The sequence below is a fragment of the Pongo pygmaeus genome, chromosome 3, assembly GCF_028885625.2.
Source record: "Pongo pygmaeus isolate AG05252 chromosome 3, NHGRI_mPonPyg2-v2.0_pri, whole genome shotgun sequence".
Taxonomy (NCBI): Eukaryota; Metazoa; Chordata; class Mammalia; order Primates; family Hominidae; genus Pongo; species Pongo pygmaeus.
The window spans coordinates 181,430,527-181,455,506 of record NC_072376.2 but is presented as its reverse complement, the minus strand read 5'-3'; the positions used below and the strand labels follow the sequence as shown (position 1 = coordinate 181,455,506).

The following is a 24,980-nucleotide window of genomic DNA, read 5'->3' as shown; positions in this document are numbered from 1 at the left end:
AAAAGTAGTAATTTCTTTCTTTCTCCTGCAGAACTTAAAATTGTTTTGTATTCACCGCTGCAGGCCAGAATGGTACTTCAGAATCTAAGTCCTGAAGCAGATTTGAGTCCAGAAAACATGATCACCAAGTTTCCACTTCTAGTTGAAAAACTAAGGAAAATGGAGAAGTTACCTGCACTATTTTTTTTGTAAGTGATTTAATTTAATTTGGTTTTGCTTGTAATTGTATTGGACTCATTCCTTTAAGGCAGAGGTCCCCAGCCTCCAGGCCACAGACCATCACTGGCGCAGCCCATGGTCAGTTAGGAATTGTGCCACAGAGCAGGAGGTGAGTGGTGGGCCAATGAGCATTGCTGCCTGAGCTCCACTTCCTGTCAGATCAACCCTATTGTGAACTGCACATGTGAGGGATCTAGGTTGCATGCTCCTTATGAGAATCGAACGAATGTCTGGTGATCTGAGGTGGAGCAGTTTCCTCCCGAAACCATCCCCCTCAATCCTTGTGCACCACTTCCCCACCACCACCCACTGCCAAGTTGTCTTCCATGAAACCGGTCCCCGGTGCCAAAAAGGTTGGGGACTGCTGCTTTAAGGTGAAGGGAGTTATACAAACTTTCCTATCGTAGTGCAGTGTTCATTACTATTTCTGGGGCCCATTGGTTATTTGAATGCATATGTTTTGTTTAAAAACCACATGTTCTCACTCATAGGTGGGAATTGAACAGTGAGAACGCTTGGACATAGGAAGGGGAACATCACACACCGGGGACTGTTGTGGGGTGGGGGGAGGGGGAAGGGATAGCATTAGGAGATATACCTAATGTAAATGACGAGTTAATGGATGCAGCACACCAACATGGCACATGTGTACATATGTAACAAACCTGCACATTGTGCACATGTACCCTAGAACTTAAAGTATAATAAAAAAAAAAGAGAAAGAGGACATAGAAAAAAATACAACTTTCTAGTTTGATTCTTATATTTGTATTTGTGCTATTATTTAGTTTGCTACTTTATTTAGATGCTTCTTTATTTAGATTGCTACTCTATTTTTTGTTTTCTTTCTACTGTAAACTATTATTTTTTATTTAGCCTTGTTAATTTTTAATACATACCTAGGTTCTTTGCAAAACAAATTGAATGTATATGCACACAAGTATCCCACATAAAATTAAAGTATCTTCACAATAGACTACTTATTGACAGTGTATTTTATTATATTTAATTTATAGTAATGAGAACTCTGATCCAGATACACTGATATCTTGCTAAATTTTATATATTATAGTATCAAATAGCTTAAAATTGAACAAAATAGTGCAATTTCATTGGACATCAAAGTATAATTTATTAAATGGATAACATACTAGATCCTGGATTAACTTTGATAACATAATTTGGGACTAGAACACAATACTCTCTTTACTTTGGGTAATTTCAAACTACACTTAAGCCGTGGAAGCTGAAGTAAATAAATTCAGAGTCTTGGTTAGGTGGAAAAGTTTAATGAAACTTGCTCACATGTAAACAGACATATAGGAATGAATCATTGATGATATATTTCTGAAATAACGATGATGGGTGAATGTAAGATTGTGTTTGGAAATTTGGGGGATTGCAATAATATTACTCCTTTTATCTTTGTTGTTGGGATAAGGAAAATACATTTATGCACTGCCAAGAATTTACAAAGTTCACCCATTTCACTTTCGAGTGTGGCTATAGATTGTAATTAGAAACAAAAGTAATTCTGTACCTCTGGGATATTTCTGAAAGCCTCACTGCAAAACAGAAACTGAAAAATAGCTGTTTATTATTCATACCTTCATACAAATATAGGGGAGGCAAAATTTTCCTTCTACCACCTTAGGCTTTTTTCCTGGGCCTGAGAATTAAACTGATATAAGACAAATCAATAGAAAAGCATGCACATGTATGTAGTATGTTTTATATGGTGCAGAAGGCTCCATAAGGAGATGAAAACCCAACGATGCAGTTAGAGCTGGACACTTACATAGTGCATTGGACAAAGAGTGGTAAATTGTGAAAAATGTGACAAAGTAAAGGGGTGTAGGCTAGGGTAACTTGGGTAAAGATGTGACTAGGAAGGTAAGAGTTAGTTTAACAAGGTTTGTTAGTATAGATTTCCCTTGTCTTCAAGTTCCCATCTTTGAAGATAGGAGTGTTACTCTCCTTCTGGTATAAAAACATATTTTTGTGGGCATTTAATCTGCTACTTTTAAGAAAAAGAAGATCAAAGTGATCTTCTTGACCCTGCTGTTTTTTCTAGTGCTTTCAACTCAGAATAGTTAATATGCCAGAGTGGTATATTTTGAGAGTAGCATGTTCCAAAATCCTTCACATACTTAAAATATTTTAAAACTAAAATATTTCACAAAACATGAAAAGTTTAATTCTACTTGAAGAATTGAAGCTTGGCGTGTTTATATGACTCTTGAATTCTCTACAAAATAAACTGTGAACATCCTTGGTCTTACACAATTTGATTTAGTGCTAAGTACCCCCAGATCATCAAGAGATACATAAGATTGGGGTGAGAATTAAATAAACATAAGTTATGAAAGCACTTAGCACAGTGCTACAAAAATGTTATTGAATAAGGTCTAATCTCTAGGTCGCATTCATTCTTGTGAAAGTTGCAGATACCAGGATGATCCCTTTTTGTCAGATCCAAACAGACTGGAGCTGAGATAGCATGAAGGTGGGGTGTCCATGCTTGCATGGCTGAGATAAACTGTCTCAAGGACTTTCTAAAATAATCCCACAGGCAGTTCTTTCTTTAGGACTGAAGCAATTCAGATAAGATGCCCTTGAAAGAACACCCACTCAGTAATGGCATCTCCACTGATAAATTGATGTCAGCTCTGGTTTTGCGTCTCCAAAACCAATGAACTGTGTTTCTAAGCAGCTTATGTGAACTTCCCCTTTTGCCAATACAAGCTTCTTTTTATCTTCCTCCCTTCAGATACATATGTGGCTTGCCATAACTGTGCATCTTAGGTTATAATTCTCATTTCTAATTCCAAATATAGTCAACATATTTGGAGATATTTTTTCTTTGGTTTTGTTTTGGTTGACATAAAATGTAGGTTACCAGAGAGATTTAAGAGGCAACATTATTTCCAAGTGATCTTTGAACATTATTTCCAAGAGTTTTTTAAAAAATGAAGTACTATGATGAAAGTGACACTATTTAAAAAAGGAATATATTCCTAGGCCCCAGTAACTTGCATTAATGTAAAAAGAGAAGCAACATATGTCAGTTAAAAACAGGGTTTGAGAACAGGGGCCTGCAGGCCAGACTGCCACATATAAACTGTGGGCTCTTGGGCAGGTCACTGAATCTGGCAATAAGGATATTAATAGAGATATTAATATTAATAGTGCCTTCTTCATAGGTTTGTTGTGAGTACTAAATGAGTTAACATACTGAAGTCACTGAGAATAATGCCTGACAACTGTGTATAATTTTTTTTTTTTTTGAAGCGGAATGGAGTTTCACTCTGTCGCCCAGGCTAGAGTTCAGTGGTGCAATCTCAGTCCACTGCAACCTCCACCTCCCAGGTTCAAGCAATTCTCCTGCCTCAGCCTCCCAAGCTGGGATTACAGGCATGTGCCACCACACCTGGCTAATTTTTGTATTCTTTGTCACCGTGTTGTCCAGGCTGGTCTCGAACTCCTGACTTCAGGTGATCTGTCCACCTCGGCCTCCCAAAGTGCTGGGATTACAGGCGTGAGCCACCATGCCCGGCCAACTGTGTATAACTTAAATGTTTACTATTATTATTATTTTATTGTCCACTATATGAAATTTCTTGCCATGTGGCGTAGACTGTCATTTTTAAAATTCTTACTTCACCAATGTGCCAGTTTATTTACTGTTTAGTAGCTAAACACATTTCCTTTTGATGTTAGCTCTGTAAAAACTTGAGAAAGGCCCTTTGCTTCACAACATAGATTTAAAAAGCTTTATTATACGAACCAAATCTATGACTTGCTATAATAAGCTATGGTTAATATAGTGACAATAGCTATTGGCTACTTGCAGCCACAGCACTTTGCCACCAAGTTGCAGTGGAGAAATAAGACCTCCCTGGGCTTTTCAGTGCTCCTGTAAAAAGCCCTAGCTTCCTGACACAGGGAAATGCATGTGAAATAAACATAGGAAATGTTTGCCTTTACTTCCTCTAGAAACATTTTACTCGTCATGTATCAGGAGAATTTGATCTGCAGCCATTGGTCTATAAATGTCTAGCAATTTGTAGCTAATTGCTCAGATCTGAGAAAGCCAACTGAGTACAAACTAGACCAGGTTGCTGGGTTGAGCCCCAGGGTGCCGGGAAGTATGGATCGCTATATTCCTAGGTAGTTACATTTCAAGAAGTATAAAGCCCAGGCCTTGGAGACATTTCTGCATCGCAAAGTCCAGCAACAACTAGGGTTTATTCTTTGGGAAAGAATCATAGGTTCTCACCTTCTACCAAAAGAACAATTTTTTGTTGATTAATCTTTTTTTTCTCATTTTTAGAGAAGGGTGGTGATGGGGATGGCTATCTGTCTTCTGTATATAAATGGAGATAAAAGGAGAAAAATCATTGTTCTCTGTTCCTTGCTTATGGAATATTTGACTACTCTTAGAGGAAAAATTTCCACAAGTTCTGATTGCATTGTCCCAGGGGTAATGTCTGTGTGGCGGGCGGGGAGGGAGAAGGGGAGGGTAGGCAACATTATTTACTATAAGGTAGTTAATAAGGAGTCTGCTGATTCAGAACACCTGGTGTGCACATTCTGGATAACATTTATAAAGGTGGGTATTAAAAACCCAACAGGCAGATGTCGGGATGATAGTAGTAGATGGAAATACGGTTTTGAATTGTATTTATGATGTTATTTTCAAGGCGCACATTCTTTTTATTTCCAGATTCAAGTTAGGAGCTGTAGAAAACGCAGCTAAAAGTGTGAGCACTTTCCTAAAGACAAAGCAGGAGACAAAAAGGCCTCCCAAAGCTGATAAAGAAGCCCATGTCATGGCTAACAAACTTCGAAAAGTTAAAAAATCCATAGAGAAACAAAAGATCATGTAAGTAGTTAACTAAACAAATTGATAAGTAGAGGGTTAAAATACTCCCCAAGTCCTAGTAGGTAACATAAATTGAGTATGTTCTATAAATAAGTTCTAGTTGTTGCTTGGACTTATTTCTAAATTGAGTACATTTGGGTGAGAGAATGGGGTAAAGATGAGTGACCATAATTGTACATTCATTCCTTAATTGCATCAATCAGTCTCATTTAGGACTTGGGAGAGGTAGAACCACAGCCTGTCAGCCTAGGTAGATTTTATAACCTGACGTAATCATCCTACACAATAAGCACATCTTTGACACATATATGAACTCTGGCTATCACTTAGTTCTCAGAAGGTTTAAATATAGACTACAAACTTTGTCTTTGGTCATGACAAAGAAGTCTCACTAATATACCATCACAGTTTTATGAGTGATCATAAAAAGAACTTGAGAATGGATGGAAATGCTGATTTGATGCTTGGAAAGACTTAGCTAATGTAACATCTCTTCCTTGCTCTCAATGTCTAATTCTGTCAACTCTAGGGCCAAAATGTTTATCCCCTCTCTATGATCCTCTCCATCTTAAGTAACTTCCTGGCTTAGAGGCTCATCATATCTTGCCTGGATGATCACAGAGGTCTTTTTTTTTGGACTTGAGAGTCTTGAGGTTCACCACTCTCCAATCTAGTCAACAAATGATCTTGCACACATTTGAATTGATTAAATTATCCCATGCTCAATGTTCTTCCTTTGCCCTTGCTTAGCTGATGAAGTCTAAACTTCTTTACCATTATGCCAAAATGTTTTGGTATTTGCCTTAACTCTATCAGTCTCACTTCCTACCACACTCCTCTACCAATACTCAATATTTATGATTCTCCTCACATGACTTACTTTTCTACCTCTTCCCTTCCATGAACTGACCCATCTGCCTTGAGTGCCCTCCTTCCTGATTGCTCCCAAAGCTTGTACTCATAATTTTTGGTATCTCATCTCCGAATCTTTCCCTGATTCCTGCAGTTAGAATTTCTGCCCTCTCTCCTATGTTCTTCTACACTTTCAATAGCTAGTAGATCAATTATTGTAATGTCTTGTTGTTTGTATGTATTTCTTTTTCCTAAATTTTAAGTTCCTTTACAACAGGAACCGTGTATTTTTCTTCCTGTGTCTTCAGTGCTTAGCACATTACCTGTCAGGTAATATTATTCCATAAATATATTTGAATGAATGAAAGATATTTCTCTCCAAGTTGAAACAGCTTTTAGAGCATTTCTGATTTAGGTTTTCCAGATTCTAGAGCAAACTAGCATTTGCTGCTGACCTTCTGCTTATATTTCCTCTATCTATTTTTCTGTTTCCTTAGAAGTGTGGGAGGTGAAAACCCAGGGACAGCATAGGAGGTGTAAGCCTTCTTAGTGACTGATCCTCAACAACTTTACCTGAGGGCACCAGGAGCCACATTTCAGGTTGGATTAGTGACCAACAATTCAAGTTATAAAAATAAAGTGAGGGTGAGGGGGCCCTTTAGATAGTCCCACTCTTGCCTCTTCCATCTGCATCCATTCCCATAAAGCAAGGGGCCAGTGGAGCTAAGGAGACATGCCCACCCAGAGCTCATTCTCACCCTTGAATTCCAGGTTATTATGGAGCTATATTTGTCAAGGTAGGTGGATAGAATTTATTTTATTCGATGGTTTATTACCTTGACTAAAAACTTATAGTGAGGCAATAATATGTGGAGCTTTGCCACATGCTCTGCAAATTTTAGGGCCAGGCCCTTCCATAGTCAGAGCGTTCTCCCCTGAGTTAAAGGTAACGTTACTTAACACATAGTGATGAAATACAAGTGAGCACATCTTCTCATATTTAGAATTGTCTTCCATGCACAGCTAAGAGAAAAATTTAAAAAATCAAATAAGTGATAAGTGACTTGGGTGCATGTTACATTGAGGGGTGATGGATGGACAACACAGTATGATGATATAATAGTCTAAGCCAGGGTTTACGGAGGAGTCTCCTAGGTATATTCCTAGTAGCATACACTGAGATGAGGATATCTGTGGAAGGGATTTATTGAAGGTGTGTGCTCATGAGGGACCTATGAGAAAATGAACGAAGCAAGAAAGGGAAGGTGAAGAAAAGCAAGAATGTGGCTTCTGCTAGAATATAACCTGATTCTAACCCTACTGGGAATGCTAGGACACCAGAAAATTGCCCCACCTTGAGTCAAGGGGGGCTGATTTTTATACTTCATATCACTCAGACATTGAGTGTGGGCTATTTCCCATCCCCAGGGGAGGCTGTAACCACCCAGGCATCTCCAAGAGGCCTCTGTCAGTTTAGGGCAATTGTCCAGGGAATGGTGCAGCTGAGAGCCTTAGCAACCAAACTCAAAGCAGCTGTAGCATCCACTACAACGAGGGAAGGAGAATGACTAGAATTGGCAATGTGGAGCAAGGAGAATGCCTACCTTACATCCAAGCCTAGGGTCATGAAGGCCGAGGAAGAGAAAATGATCATCACTTTAGCAAGGAGAAACAGAGTTATCTCGGGAGAACTGGGTTTGGCAAGACTACAGCCAGAAGGAAAGGGAACATCCCAGAAAATATCAATATGTGATAGAATTTTCTCGTGATGGATCATAACATCCAGAGGCTGAAGAGGAAGGGCATTAGAGGAAGACTGAGTTATTAAAGATGCACAGCAGACTGGGCACAGTGGCTCATGCCTGTAATCCCAGCACTTTGGGAGGCCGAGGCAGGTGGACCACAAGGTCAGGAGTTCAAGATCAGCCTGGCCAACATGGTGAAACCCCGTCTCTACTGAAGATACAAAAATTAGCCAGGTGCGGTGGTGGACACCTGTAATCCCAGCTACTCGGGAGGCTGAGGCAGGAGAATTGCTTGAACCCAGGAAGTGGAGGTTGCAGTGAGCTGAGATCACGCCATTACACTCCAACCTGGGTGACAGAGAAAGACTCCATCTCGAAAATAAAATAAAATAAAATAATAAAGATGCACAGCCGTGGAAGTCTGGGAGAGAAGACTGATTTGGGAAGTCTTGGGCATCCTCTGGTGGCCAAATCAATTAATTACTTCATTCATTATTTACAATTTCATTAATTAAAATTTTATTTTTATGAACAGAGATGAAAAGAGCCAGAAAAAAAACAGAAATGTGGATCAAAGCCTAATACATGAAGCTGAACATGATAATCTAGTGAAGTGTCTAGAGAAGAACCTGGAAATCCCACAGGACTGCACATATGCTGATCAAAAAGCAGTGGACACCGAGGTCAGCACTTACAAAATGATCGTTCTCCAAACTATTTCATTTGTCAGCCATAGCTTGTTGTAGACAACGTTTAATAAGATATATGCATAATATAATACATAATTAATACAATCCCTACCAAAGGGGAAATCTCCTTTAGCTACATATCACTCTTGAATGCTCTGCAGTGCATATCTAAAAAGGACATAATAGTCTAGGCCAGGGTTCATGGAGGAGTCTCCTAGGTCAAATTCCCTAGTAGCACACACTGAGATAAGGATACCTGTGCAAGAGATTTAGGATTTGTAGATTATTTCTTGCTTGTTAACAGTTCACCTCTGAAAATGTTTGCCGTTTCGTTATTTCTTTCTATTACATTGTTTCCACAGCCTGAATTCTAGACTTCAGTTTCATATGCTGCATTTGAAAATTTGGATACATGTGGTCCAATACACTTTAAATAATATTCACAGAATTTCTCAAAATCACGGGCTTTTTACATTATAGCTAAAACACCAAAGAGGCATTGGAATAGCTAAAACTGGTATGCAGAAACCTTTTAAAATGCAAATTACTCATGCTTATGGTAGACAAATTTGAAGATATAAATTAGTAATAATAAAATCAGTGTCATCACTCATAGTACTCACTGCTCTTCCAGACCAACCTTTTATCTCATTTTCCCGTGACTATACACATACAAACTTACATAGATTTTGTGTATGTGTGTACACATATACGTATCATTCTATTGTGCACCTTCTTTTGTAAGCTTCATGGTGTCTTATTTTTTATAACCATGTATTTAGATCATCATTTTAATAAATCCTTGATATTCTGTTGTGTGAGTGAATACATAATTGAAGTAACCACTAACCAGCCTTTTGCTTTTGGAAGCGTTTTTTTGTCGCTCTTCCTTCATAAGCAGTGTTCATCTTTGTCCATGTATCTCTGGACACAACTGTATTTCTTAAGACCTGGATATTTTTAAGGCCATTTGTGCTCAGTTTCAATGGGAAGTAGGCATTCCTGGACCACGTAGGGTAAGGAATCTCCTCTGCCTTCTTGGAGAAGTCTCTCCGTTGGGGAAAACTCCTAAGGCTCCAATAGCCAACTGATATCCCTCAGGCAAGAGCAGTCATGCACTCACCACCGCTGGGTGTTTTATCTGCTACTTTGTCAAAATTTTCTGTCCCAGGAGTGGAGTTAAGACAGTTTAAGATAGTCTGTCCAAAGAAGTGGGAAGATTTTTCTTGTAGTTACTATTGCTGCCATAATGTTCTTTGTATTCATGTAGAGTCAATTTCAAATAGTTGCCTCGTTTAGCCAAATTATTACATAGTATGCATGTTATTTTCATTTAGACATTTTAAATTATAATTAAAATTAAATCATAATCCCTAAATGTCTTGCTTCTTTTAGACTTTGCAGAAGGTATTTGGTCGAGTAAAATTTGAAAGAAAAGGTGAAGAATTGAAAGCCTTGGCAGAAAGGGGTACTGGATATCATCACGGTGCTATGAGTTTCAAAGAAAAACAATTAGTTGAAATTCTCTTTAGAAAAGGATTTCTTAGGGTAGGTAAATTTTCTTTATTCTAAAAATTGAAATTGTGACTGTTTCAAGCTGAATGTTCAGGAAAAGTAAAGAATACAACCACCATTTTTCTTTTTTTCTCATGTAATTGTCTTTTAAAAAAATAAGTTGGCCGGGCGTGATGGGTCGTACCTATAATCCCAGCACTTTGGGAGGCCGAGGCGGGTGGATCACCTAGGTCAGAAGTTCGAGACCAGCCTGGCCAACATGGTGAAACCTGCCTCTACTAAAAATACAAAAATTAGCTGGGCGTGGTGGCAGGTGCCTGTAATCCCAGCTATTCAGGAAGTTGAGTCAGGAGAATCGCTTGAACCCAGGAGGTGGAGGTTGCAGTGAGCCGAGATCATGCCATCACACTCTAGCCTGGGGGATAAGAGCAAGACTTTGTCTCAAAAAAAAAAAAAAAAAAAAAGTCATGATATCCTCTGTCTTATTTAATTGAAAAGGGGATTGAAATGTGCTACTCAGTTTATCTCTTTTTTTTGTTTGTTTTTGAACCTCCTGACTAGCTGGGATTACAGGCATGTGCCACCATGCCTGGCTAATTTTGTATTTTTAGTAGAGATGGGGTTTCTCCATGTTGGTCAGGCTGGTCTCGAACTCCTGACCTCAGGTGATCCTCCTGCCTCAGCCTCCCAAAGTGCTGGGATTATAGGTGTTAGCCACTGCACAAGGCCTAGTTTATCTCTTTTTCATGAGAATAAAAATATTTCCTAAATAAATACTTTGGCAAATTTTTCTACCATGAAATATATCTATGTTCTCTCTCCTATCAGTGATAATGGACAAAAGGAATACTAAAATAACTTTCAAACTGAACTCTTGCTATGTTTTGTGTAGTGTGTCCCATGACAGTGCACAGGGATTTTCTGGATAAATTCATGAAGGAGCTTTATATAGTTTGCTTGTAAATTTGGATCTTTAGTAATATTCAAAAATAGACTGACTTTTAAAAATTATTCACATTAAATTTTGTATGATGTATATTACATTCACAAAAGAGAGAGAGGAAGAAAGACAAAGAGATTGAGATTGTTTCTGCTACTCTAGGTAGCATCTTTTAAACTAAATGTTGAGGAAAATCTGACATCATAGTTAACAGTCCTATTACCTGAAAAAAAAAATAAGATGTAGCATTAGCAACTTTGCTATGCTTTTCTCTTAAAAATTGAATTTTTAAGACACAAATTTAAACATAATTTGCTATGTTGTTCTCATAACAAATTATGTATTTCTTTTAAAGGCTAATAACCACATACAATATTTTCTACATGCTTATGAATTGATAGAAGAGAGACACACCTATTTTGATCAGTGTATTCTGTGTTTAAAATAGTACCTGTTAAATAGTAGTTGCTCAATTACTAATAGGTTAATGAGATCACTCCACAAAAGGTACTATGAAAATAGTGACAGCTTTGCTATAGAGAACATTTTTTAAAAAGGTAGTTTTTCTAGTTATTTTCTAAATGTATTATTATTTTCTACATTTTTGTTCTTATCAAAAAACTTGAGAAAAACAGGTAATAAATGATATGTTGCATTTTCACAGATATATAGATTTCAGTTACAGAATAATTAGAGAAAATCACTCCGTATACTTAAACATTAATACTAACCATGGCATATATGACAATCAATATAAAAAGAAAGAGAAGATGATTAGAAATACCCAGCATTATATGAAGAGGATTATCTAAGTAAACTTTTAAGTTTGTCCTGCTCCTTTTCTGGTCAGTTATGACAATTCAGGGGGGAAAGACAACTTTTTTAAATTACTGAGGTATGTTTTCTCCATAGGCATAATCTCAACAAATTTTAGTAGACAAAATAGGTAATTGTCCAGAAGTGGATTTGTAAAAATATTATTGCCCGATCATAAAAAGTTTTCTTTCTAGTTATTCATTTAAAAATATTTACTGGGCCGGGCGCAGTGGCTCACGCCTGTAATCCCAGCATTTTGGGAGGCCAAGGTGGGTGGATCAACCGAGGTCGGGAGTTCAAGACCAGCCTAGCCAACATGGTGAAACTCCGTCTCTACTAAAAATACAAAAATTAGCTGAATGTAGTGGTGGGTGCCTGTAATCCCAGCTACTTGGGAGGTTGAGGCAGGAGAATCACCTGAACCTGGGAGGCGGAGGTTGCAGTGAGCCGAGATCATGCCATTGCACTCCAGCTTGGGCGACAAGAGCGAAACTCCGTCTCAAAAAAAAAAAAAAAAAAAAAGTTACTGAACACCTATCAGTTGCCAGGTACTCTTATGGATGCTGTGGATACAATAATGAATCTTGCTTGGTCTGGTATAAGACAAGTGAACAAACAAGTAATGTTATTGAGGTAGTCATTAATGCTATGAAGATAAATCATGTGAGACAGATAGATAATGATGGTAGGAGTGGTTATTTTGGATGTGGTGGGCTACAGATTCCTCTGTGACATTTGAGTGGGCAGCTGAAGAAGCCAGACAAATGAATATTTGGGGAAGAATATTCTGTGCAAAGCAAACAGCGCATTTGGTTATGTACTTGTGGTGTTTGTGAAATAGCAAGAGTACCAATGTGTCTAGTTTCTCTAGCTTTCCCATTGTGGCTTAACTGAAGCTCAAAGAGTTTTTCAGCAACTTTATGACAGGAAATACTTGCATTCTATTAAAATGCTATTTTATGAAGCAATTGTTTTATTCTCTTTCAAGGTGGTGACAGCTACTGGAACACTTGCTTTAGGTGTCAACATGCCTTGTAAATCTGTGGTTTTTGCTCAAAACTCAGTCTATCTGGATGCGTTGAATTATAGACAGGTATTGCAAAATGCATAAACTTGCTTATTGTATTGCTGAAATATGGCCATAGCATAGTAAAAAATGTGAACCTTTAGTTTACAAACATGCTGCAATTCACAGTAGCATAACTGGACATTCATCCTTGCCTGGCTTTCAGTTTTAGTTGTGGTATAGTTGAAAGCACCTGCATTTGGGATTGTGTGATTAACCAGATGTGTGACCTCGGATGAGATATCTAAACTGCCTGATTCTCATTTTCTGTCTCCAAAATATGGGTAATAATTACTCTCCCACAGCATTTGCAAGAATTAAATAAGTGATTTGTATGGAAGATAGACGTCAAAAGTGCTTGATAAACATTTACTCATTCATTTGCTGTGCACAATATTTTGCACTCTAGAATTATCTTTAATGCTGACCTCATCTTTACTCCTGACACCAGATCTGTTACCAAGCCCACTTCATTACTTTCCTATAGTGGTATTTGATTTTTGCCTTGCAATTTCTGTATCCACCATCTTTCATCATACATTCTTAGCTTTGTATTATTAGTACAATTTCCCTGATTCTCCATTCTCCTTATTCTACGAAGTCCTGCAGACAACGTGGTTTCTCTTCGTACGACCTCCCTGCTCAGAGACATTTGATAACTATTTCTGCTCGCAGAATCAAATTTAGATATGTCACCCACATTCAGGTTTTTATCAACGTGCTTCCCTCCCTTTATCTCTAAACACTTTTTATTCTCCTTGTAGGCCTTGTTCCTACCCAATATAACATTCTTATATCATTTCCCAGCATGTTACCAACCCCTGTTTTTTATTTCTATTGCTGCTGCCATACTCTGAATCAATTCTTCTAACTCATTTTTGGGAATCTTCTTTGGGCTCTGATCTAGGGTGTTTGATATTTGGGATGAGGGACTTGGGAACTGAAATGTCAGGATTTGAATTCTAGATCTTCCACTTTGTGGTTGTTTCAGTATGGGCACATCTCTTATATTCCCAGTGCCTTAGCATAGTCTAAGCACTTAATAAATAAGAGTTAACATAAGCTCTGTAAAGAGTTTATTCATAACTTGCTTTTTCACAAGTAGCATTTCTGAATTTTATTTCACTCATGTATTTATTCTGTTTGTGCCCATATTTTATTTTGTGATTTGTAACTCAACACACTTGTGTGTGAGAGAGGGTAGAAAAGGGATGAGAGATGGGGGAGATGGGCAGGGAGAGACAATTGGTATATTAGAGTTCAGCTGTAAGTGATTTTGACATCACTGTTTTGCCAGTGTTCTTTGTTTCTTCAATAGATCATTATTTCTTTGATATATATTACACAAATGCCTACTGAAATTAATGGCATGAAATAGGTACATAATGATGACAAATGTCTCAGTTTTTAGATCTATCTCAGTCATGGCAAATTTCCTAAGCACTATGTAGTTGCATGTTAGTGTCTGTTCCTTAATGGTTAGACATATGCACAATTTCCATGCTCCAAACCAGAGTAAAGGGCTCATTCTTACACTATGGCAGTAGAAACATTTAGGGAAGTTTTACATTGTAATTCTATTCTCTTTCCAGATGTCTGGCCGTGCTGGAAGAAGAGGTCAAGACCTGATGGGAGATGTGTATTTCTTTGATATTCCATTCCCCAAAATAGGAAAACTCATAAAATCCAATGTTCCTGAGCTGAGAGGACATTTCCCTCTCAGCATAACCCTGGTCCTGCGACTCATGCTGCTAGCTTCCAAGGGAGATGACCCAGAGGATGCCAAGGCAAAGGTACCGTGCTGGACACTGCCTGAGGTTCGGTCTTCATCACTGGCCTGGCTCTAGTTAGGTCTGCTGTTCTTTTAGAAGTCTGTAGCAATAACCCTTGAGTTTCATCAGTCTTTTAATGTTTTGTAATGTCTTGAATCATATAGAATTGGGGGTAGCTAGGGAGAATAACAGTTTTGTTTGTTTCCACCATCAGACATGGAATTTGTGGCTGGATGGGCACTGAAAATCACCCAGGATTACTATTTTCAGGTGTGAAATGCAGTGTCCTGTAGTAGTTAAGTGCTGGCTATGGATTTAAAAAGCTCTAGGCAATTAATAGATTCCTTTCTACAATTTAGAAAGAAAAGAAAAGATTTATTTTTATGATTTTGTAACAAAAAAGTTTAAGTGTTTCATAAAAAAAGTAACTCAAACTTAGGAAGATGTGTGAAATGTAGAACGTTGAAATAAGAAAAAAATGCTCCTGTTCCACTCCCCAAAGACATTCACATTACCGTTTTTTTTTCAGCCAGTTTTCTAGGCATGGGTGTGCATTTGATTTTTAAACACTGATATCGTTGTATGTAACTGAACTTCAAAATATGGTTGTAAACATGTGCTGATGTATGTTGCCCAGATAAAAATTTCGTGTCCAATCCCTCAATGACGAATTTAAAATTCATAATTACGTAATTTGATTCTCATCTTTATGGAGATGCACTGTTAATGATACCTGTTCTTTCTGTTTTTGTATAGTGATTAGCGTGCCCAGTTAAATCAGATACTGTTTTCTGAAGTGAGGATTCTTCTAGGATTCTTTTGATGAGTTGGCTGATCCTACAGAGCAGCCATACATCATTTTTAGACCAAAATTTCCCCATTCTTGAGTTCTTCATTTTTACCTCTCTATAAAGAGGAGTACATCTTCTAATAAGATTTCTTATTTTTTTAAATGGTTATCAGGGTCGTTCATCTTCTTTGCTTTGCATATTTGAGAAGACCTACATGTACACTTCTCACATATGGGACTCTTAAAAGTGGGCATAACATTCTTAGAATATTATTATCTTCATTCATCACATCAAACTAAGATTGTTTCCATTGCCTTCTGGCATTTAATGTTTTACATGGAGGAGCCATGGCGGTTTCTGTTCTCTTGCAGTTAACTTGCTATTTTTTTCTGTTTGTGCAATTATATGAATCTTTTTCTTTATTCTATTTCAAATGTTTTATTTCCTAGGATTTTCTATTTTATGGATCCTTTAAAAATTGACGTTTTAGTTATTATATGAGACCTTTCAATCTTCATGCTCAGGTTTTTATTTATTGTGGTGAAATGTACATAAAAGTTACCATCTTAACCATTTTAAGTGTATACAGTTCAGTAGTGTTAAGTACGTTCATATTGTTAGGCAATGCTCAGGTATTTTTCAAATGAAGAAGAGATCCTTGAATTGTATCTTTGTTATTTGCTTCTGTTAATTGCTCCATTGTCTTTTCAGGAAAAGTTATAATTTTTAAATTGAAACCCACTTTTCTGTTCTTCATTGCTATTTTTTTCTTTAGGAGAAAACATAAAACTTATCTTCCATATCACTGATGGTCTGAAGTGTCAGTTATGGCTCTTCATAATGCAAATGTGGATTTTAATTCTGCTACTACTGGACTTCTGTTTTTCTGAAATTCTTTTTTTTTTTTTTCTTTTTCTGTTTCTTTTTTCTTTTCTTTTGAAATAGAGTCTTGCTCTATAGCCCAGGCTGGAGTGCGGTGGCGTGATCTCAGCTCACTGCAACCTCCGCCTCCCAGGTTCAAGCAATTCCCCTGCCTCAGCTTCCTGAGTAGCTGGGACTACAGGTGTGCACCACCACACCTGGCTAATTGTTTGTATTTTAGTAGAGACGGGGTTTCACCATGTTGGCCAGGATAGTCTCGATCTCCTGACCTTGTGATCCACCCACCTTAGCCTCCCAAAGTACTGGGATTACAGGTGTGAGCCACTGCACCTGGCCCCTGAAACTCTTTACTACTCCATCCATCACTCTTTTATATCATAATAATGTATTTTTTAAATGTCAATTTATATTGTCTCTATACCATAGGCTGTAGTGCCTTGTCTCAAAGAGGCCATATCATTTGGCACCCATTAAGTATGACAAATAATTTTTCCTTTTTTTCCATCTTCTTATTTTATTTTATTTTAGTTCTGAGGCACATGTGCAGGATGTGCAGGTTTGTTATGTAAACATGTGCCATGGTGGTTTGCTGCACCTATCAACCCATCACCAAAGTGTTAAGCCTAGCATGCATTAGCTATTTTTAATGATGCTCTCCCTCTCCCTGCCCCAACAGGCCCTGGTATGTGTTGTTCCCCTCCCTGAGTCCATGTGTTCTCATAGTTCACCTCGCACTTAGAAGTGAGAACATGTGGTGTTTGGTTTTCTGTTTCTGCATTTGTTTTCTGAGGATGATGGCTTCCAGCTCCATCCATGTCCCAACAAAGTACATGATCTCATTCCTTTTTATAGCTGCATAGTATTCCATGGTGTATATGTACCACACTTCTTTATCCAGTCTATTGTTGATGGACATTTGGGGTGATTCCATGTCTTTGCTATTGTGAATAGTGTTGCAGTGAACATATGCATGCATATATCTTTATAATGGAATGATTTGAACTTCTTTGGGCATATACCCAATAATGGAATTGCTGGGTCAAATGGTATTTCTACCTCTAGTTCTTTGAGGAATCTCCACACTGTCTTCCACGATGTGGTTGAACTGATTTACACTCCCAGCAACAGTGTAAAAGCATTCCTGTTTCTCTGCAACCTCACCAGCATCTGTTGTTTCTTGACTTTTTAATAACTGCCATTCTGATTAGTGCGAGATGGTGTCTCATTGTGGTTTTGATTTGCGTTTCTCTAATGAGTGGTGATGTTGAGTTTTTTTCATATGTTGGCTGCATGTATGTCTTTTTTTGAGAAGTGTCCGTTCATGTCCTTTGCCCACTATTCAATGGGTTGTTTGTTTTTTTCTTATAAATTTGTTTAAGTTCCTTGTAGACTCTGGATATTAGACATTTGTTGGATGGATAATTTTCTCCCATTCTGTAGGTTGTTTATTTTCTCTGATGATCATTTCTTTTGCTGTGCAGAAGCTCTTTAGTTTAATTAGATCCCATTTATCGGTGTTTGCTTTTGTTGCAATTGCTTTGTGCATTTTCATCATTATATTATTCCATGTTCATGCTGCTGATAAAGACATACCCAAGATTGGGCAATTTACAAAAGAAAGAGGTTTAATGGACTTACAGTTCCACATGGTTGGGGAGGCCTCACAATCATGACAGAAGGCAAGGAGGAGCAAGTCATGTTTTACAATGGATGGCAGCAGGCAAAGAGAGAGAGAGCTTGTGCAAGGGAACTCCTCTTTTTAAAAGCATCAGATCTCATAAGACTTATTCATTATCATGAGAACAGCATGGGAAAGACCCGCCCCGTGTTTCAATTACCTCACACCAGTTTCCTCTCACAACCCATGGGAATTGTGGGAGTTACAATTCAAGATGGGATTTGGGTGAGGACACAGCCAAATCATATAATTCCACTCCTGGTCCCTCCCAAATCTCATATCCTCACATTTCAAAACCAGTCATGCCTTTCTAACAGTCTCCCAGAGTCTTAACTCATTTCAGCATTAACTCAAAACTCCACAGTCCAAAGTCTCATCTGAGACAAGGCAAGTCCCTTTTACCTATGAGCTAGTAAAGTCAAAAGCAAGTTAGTTACTTCCTAGATACAGTGGGGGTACAGGCATTGGGTACATACAGCCATTTCAAATGGGAGAAATTTGCCAAATCAAAGGCACCACAGGCCCCATGCAAGTCCAAAATCCAGTGGGAAAGTCAAATCTTAAAGCTCAAAAATGATATCCTTTGACTCCATGTCTCACATCCAGGTCACACTGATGCAAGAGGTGGGCTCCCATGGCCTTGGGCAGCTTCACTTCTATGGCTTTGCAGGGTATAGTGCCCCTCCTGGCTGCCTTCATAGGCTGGCATTGAGTGTCTGTGGCTTTTCCAGGCACACAGCGCAAGCTATTGGTGGATGTGTCATTCTGGGGTCTGGAGGGTGGGGGTCCTCTTCTCACAGCTCCAATAGGCAGTGCCCCAGGAGGGACTCTGTGCGGGTTCTCCAACCCCATATTTTCCCTTTGCACTGCCCTAGCAGAGGTTCTCCATGAGGGCCCCGTCCCTGCAGCAAACTTCTGCCTGGACATCCAGGCAGTTCCATACATCCTCTGAAATCGAGGCAGAGGTTCCCATACCTCAATTCTTGACTTCTGTGCACTCTGATGCTCAACACCATGTGTAAGCTGCCAAGGCTTGGGGCTTCCACCCTCTGAAGCAATAGCCTGAGCTGCACCTTGTCCCCTTTTAGTCATAGCGGGAGCAGCTGGGATGCAAGGCACCAGGTCCCTAGACTGTACACAGCAGACAAACCCTGAGCCTGGCCCAGGAAACAATTTTTTTTTTCCTAAATCTCTGGGCCTGTGATGAAAGGGGCTGCCACAAAGGTCTCTGACATGCCCTGGAGACATCCCATTGTCTTGGTGATTAATGTTTGGCTCCCTATTACCTATGCAAATTTATGCAGCCAGCTTGAATTTCTCCTCAGAAAATGGGATTTTCATTTCTGTCACATTGTCAGCCTGCAAATTTTCTGAACTTTTATGCTCTGTTTCCCTTATAAAACTGAATGCCGTTAACAGCACCCATGTCACCTCTTGAATGCTTTGCTGCTTAGAAATTTCTTCTGCAAGATACCCTAAATCATCTCTCTCAAGTTCGAAGTTCCATAAATCTCTCAGGCAGAGGCAAAATGCTGCCTGTCTTTTTGCTAAAACATAACAAAAGTCACCTTTGCTCCAGTTCCCAACAAGTTCCTCATCTCCATCTGAGACCACCTCAGCCTGAATTTCATTGTCCATATCATTATCAGCATTTTGGTCAAAGCCATTCCAGAAGTCTTTAGGGAGTTCCAAACTCTCCCACATGTTCCTGTCTGCTTCTGAGCCCTCCAAACAGTTCCAATTTCTGCCTAGTACCCTCCAAACGGTTCCAATTTCTGCCTAGTACCCAATTCCAAAGTCACTTCCACATTTTCAGGTATCTTTTCAGCAGCACTCCACTCTACTGGTACCAACTTACTGTATTAGTCTGTTTTCATGCTGCTGATAAAGACATGCCCAAGAGTGGGAAATTTACAAAAGAAAGAGTTTTAATGGACCTAAAGTTCCACATGGCTGAGGAGGTCTCATAATCATGGCAGAATGCAAGGAGGAGCAAGTCATGTCTTACAATGGATGGCAGCAGGCAAAGAGAGAACAAGCTTGTGCAGGGGAATTCCTCTCTTTAAAACCATCAGATTTCATAAGACTTATTCACTATTATGAGAACTGCATGGGCAAGATCTGCCCCCATGATTCAATTACCTCCCACTGGGCTCCTTCTATGACATGTGGGAATTGTGGGAGTTTCAATTAAAGATGAGATTTGGGTGGGTACATAGCCAAACCACATCAATTATGAAATATTGCCCATGCCGATGTCCTGAATAGTATTGCCTAGGTTATCTTCTACAATTTTTATAGTTTTGGGGTGTACCTTTAAGTCTTTAATCCACCTTGAGTTAATTTTTGTATAAGGTGTAAGGATAGGATCCAGTTCCATTTTCTGCACATGGCTAGCCAGGTCTTCTATTACCATTTATTAAATAGGAAACCCTTTCCCCATTGCTTGTTTTTGTGGAAGATCAGATGGTTGTAAATGTGTAGTCTTGTTTCTGAGTTCTCTATTCTGTTCCAGTGGTCTATGTGTCTGTTTTGGTTACTGTAGCCTTGTGTTAAAGGTAGAAGTTGGGTAGCATGATGCCTCCAGCTTGTTTTGTTTGCTTAGGATTGTCTTGGCTGTATGGGCTCTTTTTTGGTTCCACTATGAATTTAAAATAGTTTTTTTCTAATTCTGTGTAGAATGTCACTGGTAGTTTAATGGGAATAGCACTGAATCTATAAATTACTCTGGGCAGTATGGCCATTTTCATAATATTGATTCTTTCTATCCATGAGCATGAAATGTTTTTTCATTTGTTTGTGTCCTCTCTGATATTCTTGAGCAGTGGTTTGTAGTTCTCCTTGAAAAGGTCCTTCACTTCCCTTATTAGCTGTATTCCTAGGTATTATATTCTCTTTGTAGCAATTGTGGAGGGGAGTTCATTTGTGATTTGGCTCTCTGCTTGTCTGTTGTTGGTTTATAGTAAAATGCTTGTGATTTTTGCACATTGATTTTGTATGCTGAGATTTTGCTGAAGTTGCTTATCAGAAGCTTTTGGGTTGAGATGATGGGGTTTTCTAGATATAGGATCATGCATCTGCAAACAAAGACAATTTGAGTTCCTCTCTTCCTCTTTGAATATCCTTTATTTCTTTCTCTTGCCTGATTGCCCTGGCCAGAACTTTCAATACTGTATTGAATAAGAGTGGTGAGAGACGGCATACAAATATTTTTTCAAAACAACTTTTTTTTTTTGCTGCATATAGAAAACAATTTTCATAGGTCAGATCTTTTCTTTAGAGGAAAAGATGTCCTTGTCACAGTTATGAGATCCTGTAGAATATGATCTCTTACCAGCTTGTAAAGCTCACTTCTTCCTGTCTCCCATATGGCCTGCTACCCGCTTCATGAACATCCCAGGCACATTCTGGTCTGAGGACCATGGCTCTTGCTGTTTCTTCTCCTTCTAAGATCTTCCCTGAGACATATACATGGCCTCACTCTCTTACCACGTTAAATTCTTTGCTCTAACATTACATAGTGAAGCCTACCCTCACCATGCCTTCTAAATTGTAAATGTTTCCCTGTCTGCTGCATTGACAATGTTCCTTATTCAGTTAAATAGAGTTCTCATCAGTTCCTATATAGCATCAAATCTATCTATGTATCTATCTACACTGATCTATCTTTGTTTATGTCTATCATCTATATTTCTATCCATCTACCTACCTCTACCTACCTATCTCTATCTATCTATCTATCTATCTATCTATCTATCTATCTATCTATCTATCTATCTGATCTCTCTATCTTCCTTCTATCATCTCTCTGCTATCTGCTGTCTACCTACCTTTCTATCTATAATGTATCATTCTATCATTTATATTTCTATCCATCTATCTACATCTATCAATCATCTATCTACCTATCATCTATCTTTCTATCTTCCTATCTCTATCATGTTTTTATATATTTTCCACTAGAATGTAAGCACTCCAAGGCCAATAATGTTTGTTTGTCTGATTTTCTGATGTAGACATTCAATAAATATTTACAGCATGACCATAATTTTAGGAAGATGATCAATTTTTCTTAAGAAGAATTGATCTATTGCGTGTTTTTCTATTTTATCACTTTGGATACATCTATCCAAATCTGATGGTTTGCCAAGCAATAGGATGTATGAAATTTCTTCTGGCTTCACCCTATCCACCTAAATGCTAATCAAATACCCTTTCAGAGCTGAGCTGGATGAATAGTTTTTGGCCCAAATATCAGTGTTTAGCAGATCTTCATCTATGTAGTTTTCTGGACTGAAAGGTCGTGTTCTACTTCTGCTAGTCTTATTACACATTGATTATCTGGATGACGTTAATCACAATAAACTATAGTATGCAATGCTATCAGGATTCTTATAATCTTAGTATGACTTTAATATGAGGTCTGTACCTCTGTGGTTATAGTGAACCACCATGAAACCCTTACCCTTTACTATGCTGTTTTCTGACTATTGCCATCTCTGAATAAATGTGGCATATGAGAGAGAAGAGGTTACAAAAAAGGCCAGATATGGTGCCCTCAAAAATATCATCCCACAGTAAAGAGATGGAAAGTGCACTCCCTTCTTCCACCCTTCCAGTCTTTCTCTCTTCTTCCTTTTCTCTCTTCCCTTCCTCTTCCTTTCTCTCCTTTCCTCATTTCCTTTCCTTTCCTTTTCCTTCCTTCCTTCCTTCCTTATTTTTTTCCTTCCCTTCCTCCTCCTAGTCCATTAGCCTTATAGTAAGTAGAGATTCTTTCTAGGTTCTATAAACCCTCAGGCCTAAAGACAGGTTAAGTTTCAATTTTGGTGATGCTGGGATTTTTTTTTTTTTTTTGGAATTTCATAGACATTTTAGTGGGAAGTTGAAAGATACATGTACTTTAATGCAGTTTTACTCTGGAAAACAAGCAATATTTTTATAACATTGGTGAAATCAACCTAGTTACATTATTTTTGTAATAATACTGCAGAACATGGGATAATATATCTTTTTACTCCTAGAACAACTTAAAAGCTATAAACTCTTGAACTGGAATGGCTTTAATAATCAGACTGTTTGGCAATACATTTCATTTCTGACAATTCAGTTTATGTGCTCTATTTTGTTAAAGAAGTTGCCATGTAACACTATAAAATAATATGAAATCAAATTTTTTCTGATACATTTCTGATATCTGTGTGGTATAATAGATATTGATCTATCATTTATTATCATTTTCAAATGTGTTTTGTAACAGTTAACATTGTGTGTCTAAAAATACTCTTTTCTTTAAAGGTGCTATCAGTGCTAAAGCATTCATTGCTGTCCTTCAAGCAACCGAGAGTCATGGACATGTTAAAACTTTACTTCCTGTTTTCTTTGCAGTTCCTGGTGAAAGAGGTATGCATTACTGCACTATTGTTTTGGGGAAATAGCATTACTACTATCTAGATTTCTTATCATGCTGAACAAATTGTAGCTTTTAGAAGGTTCTATCCAATGATTGATATTATTTATAAATGGTATAATTATAAAAGTTGGTCCCAGTAATAGTTATAAATATTTCTTATATTGGCATTAAATACTATTTTAAACTGGTACTTAATAAGTTACCTATTATGTGGTGACTTGAGTTAAACTAATAAATTGTTTTTTGTTCTTTAGGGCTATTTAGATCAAGAAGGTAATCCTATGGGGTTTGCTGGACTTGTGTCACATTTGCATTATCATGAACCTTCTAATCTTGTTTTTGTCAGTTTTCTTGTAAATGGCCTCTTCCATGATCTCTGTCAGCCAACCAGGAAAGGTAAGCTTGAGATTTTATATATATATGTAGAGAGAGAGTCCAAAAATAGCAACAGATTTGTAGAAAACCAACACTTCAGGAATATTTTTAATAAAGAAAATACAATTAATATGTAGATAATTTATAGATCTTCAATTGATAAATACCTACTAATATATATTAAATGATAGTCAGCCATGTTTTATGACATGTATTTACAATGTCAACACCTCCAAAATATTAACTTCAGTGACTCCTTGCCTCCAGGATTAATAACATATTAAATAATATACACTTTTTAGAAAATATTTTCTTCTAATTAAATATAATATATATTAATCATGGAAAAAGGATATAGGAAAGCATTAAGTTAAAAATAAAAAATTACTCATAATTACGCTATCCACAGATAATCACTATTAATGTTTGTGAATATTTTCTTCCAATCATATTTTCTTTGAATATTATTGTATAGTATACCTAAATAGCTAATAGTATATTAATAGTGTAATTTAGAATCATATTTTCCCCTAAAAATAGCACAATTTTATCCATATTGAGGAAATTTTTAAATATATTTTATTTAATACATTTTTGATTAAAATCCTTTGATTTTTACATTTAAACACTAAATCTATATGGTAGTTCTTAAAATCACTAAGATAGACTAAAGTGAGGAAAATCTAGGTAAGGAAATAAGGCAATTTGTGTGGGATCATTAGGATCTAAATTAGGGTATAGGTAGCAAGGATGAAAAAGAAGGCACAGATAAAAACTATTAGCGGATATATGGTAATTCTTCAATTGCTATGTTTGTCATAAATTTTTAGTTTCCATGAAACTAAATGTAATATGACATTCCATTTAAACATGAAAAAATAGAATTATACCCTTTCATATTTACAAGAAGACACTTTGTTTTATATAGGCTCAAAACATTTTTCTCAAGACGTTATGGAAAAGCTAGTATTAGTATTGGCACATCTCTTTGGAAGAAGATATTTTCCACCAAAGTTCCAAGATGCACACTTCGAGTTTTATCAATCAAAGGTAAACTGTGTGATTCTGATAAAATTTAGTAATGTAAAATCACTAAATAGATCTTACCTAAAATGACTTAGCAGCTGTAGAATTTTAATTCAAAGGGCAGTTCATTTGTTTTATAGAATAATTTGTTCTTTTTGTAATCAGTGTGATATTTAATCTGTAATTGATGTCTCCCTCTGTAAATCTACCAAAAAGTTAAAGTCTTTGTGAAAAAAACAGGATCAACATTTTATTCATGTTTTTCATGTGATTGTATCAAATTATAACATCAGGTGACTAAAGAAAAGATATGCCAGTT

General features: G+C 37.4%; 1 protein-coding gene across 4 annotated transcripts in view; it reads left to right on the top strand.

Annotated features, from left to right (window-relative positions):
• The window catches only part of DDX60 (DExD/H-box helicase 60), a 110,088-nt gene that overhangs the window by 64,517 nt on the left and 20,591 nt on the right, over positions 1-24,980 (top strand). For 3 of the 4 annotated variants that reach the window (XM_063664265.1, XM_063664263.1, XM_063664264.1), the window contains exons 25-33: positions 64-188; positions 4,946-5,104; positions 8,237-8,384; positions 9,786-9,938; positions 12,650-12,754; positions 14,320-14,544; positions 23,146-23,250; positions 23,515-23,656; positions 24,564-24,685. In XM_063664265.1, coding sequence (XP_063520335.1) covers positions 64-188; positions 4,946-5,104; positions 8,237-8,384; positions 9,786-9,938; positions 12,650-12,754; positions 14,320-14,544; positions 23,146-23,250; positions 23,515-23,656; positions 24,564-24,685 — 1,284 coding nt within the window. The remainder of the gene's footprint in view (positions 1-63; positions 189-4,945; positions 5,105-8,236; positions 8,385-9,785; positions 9,939-12,649; positions 12,755-14,319; positions 14,545-23,145; positions 23,251-23,514; positions 23,657-24,563; positions 24,686-24,980) is intronic. The other variant, XM_054485748.2, reaches the window with a different exon arrangement.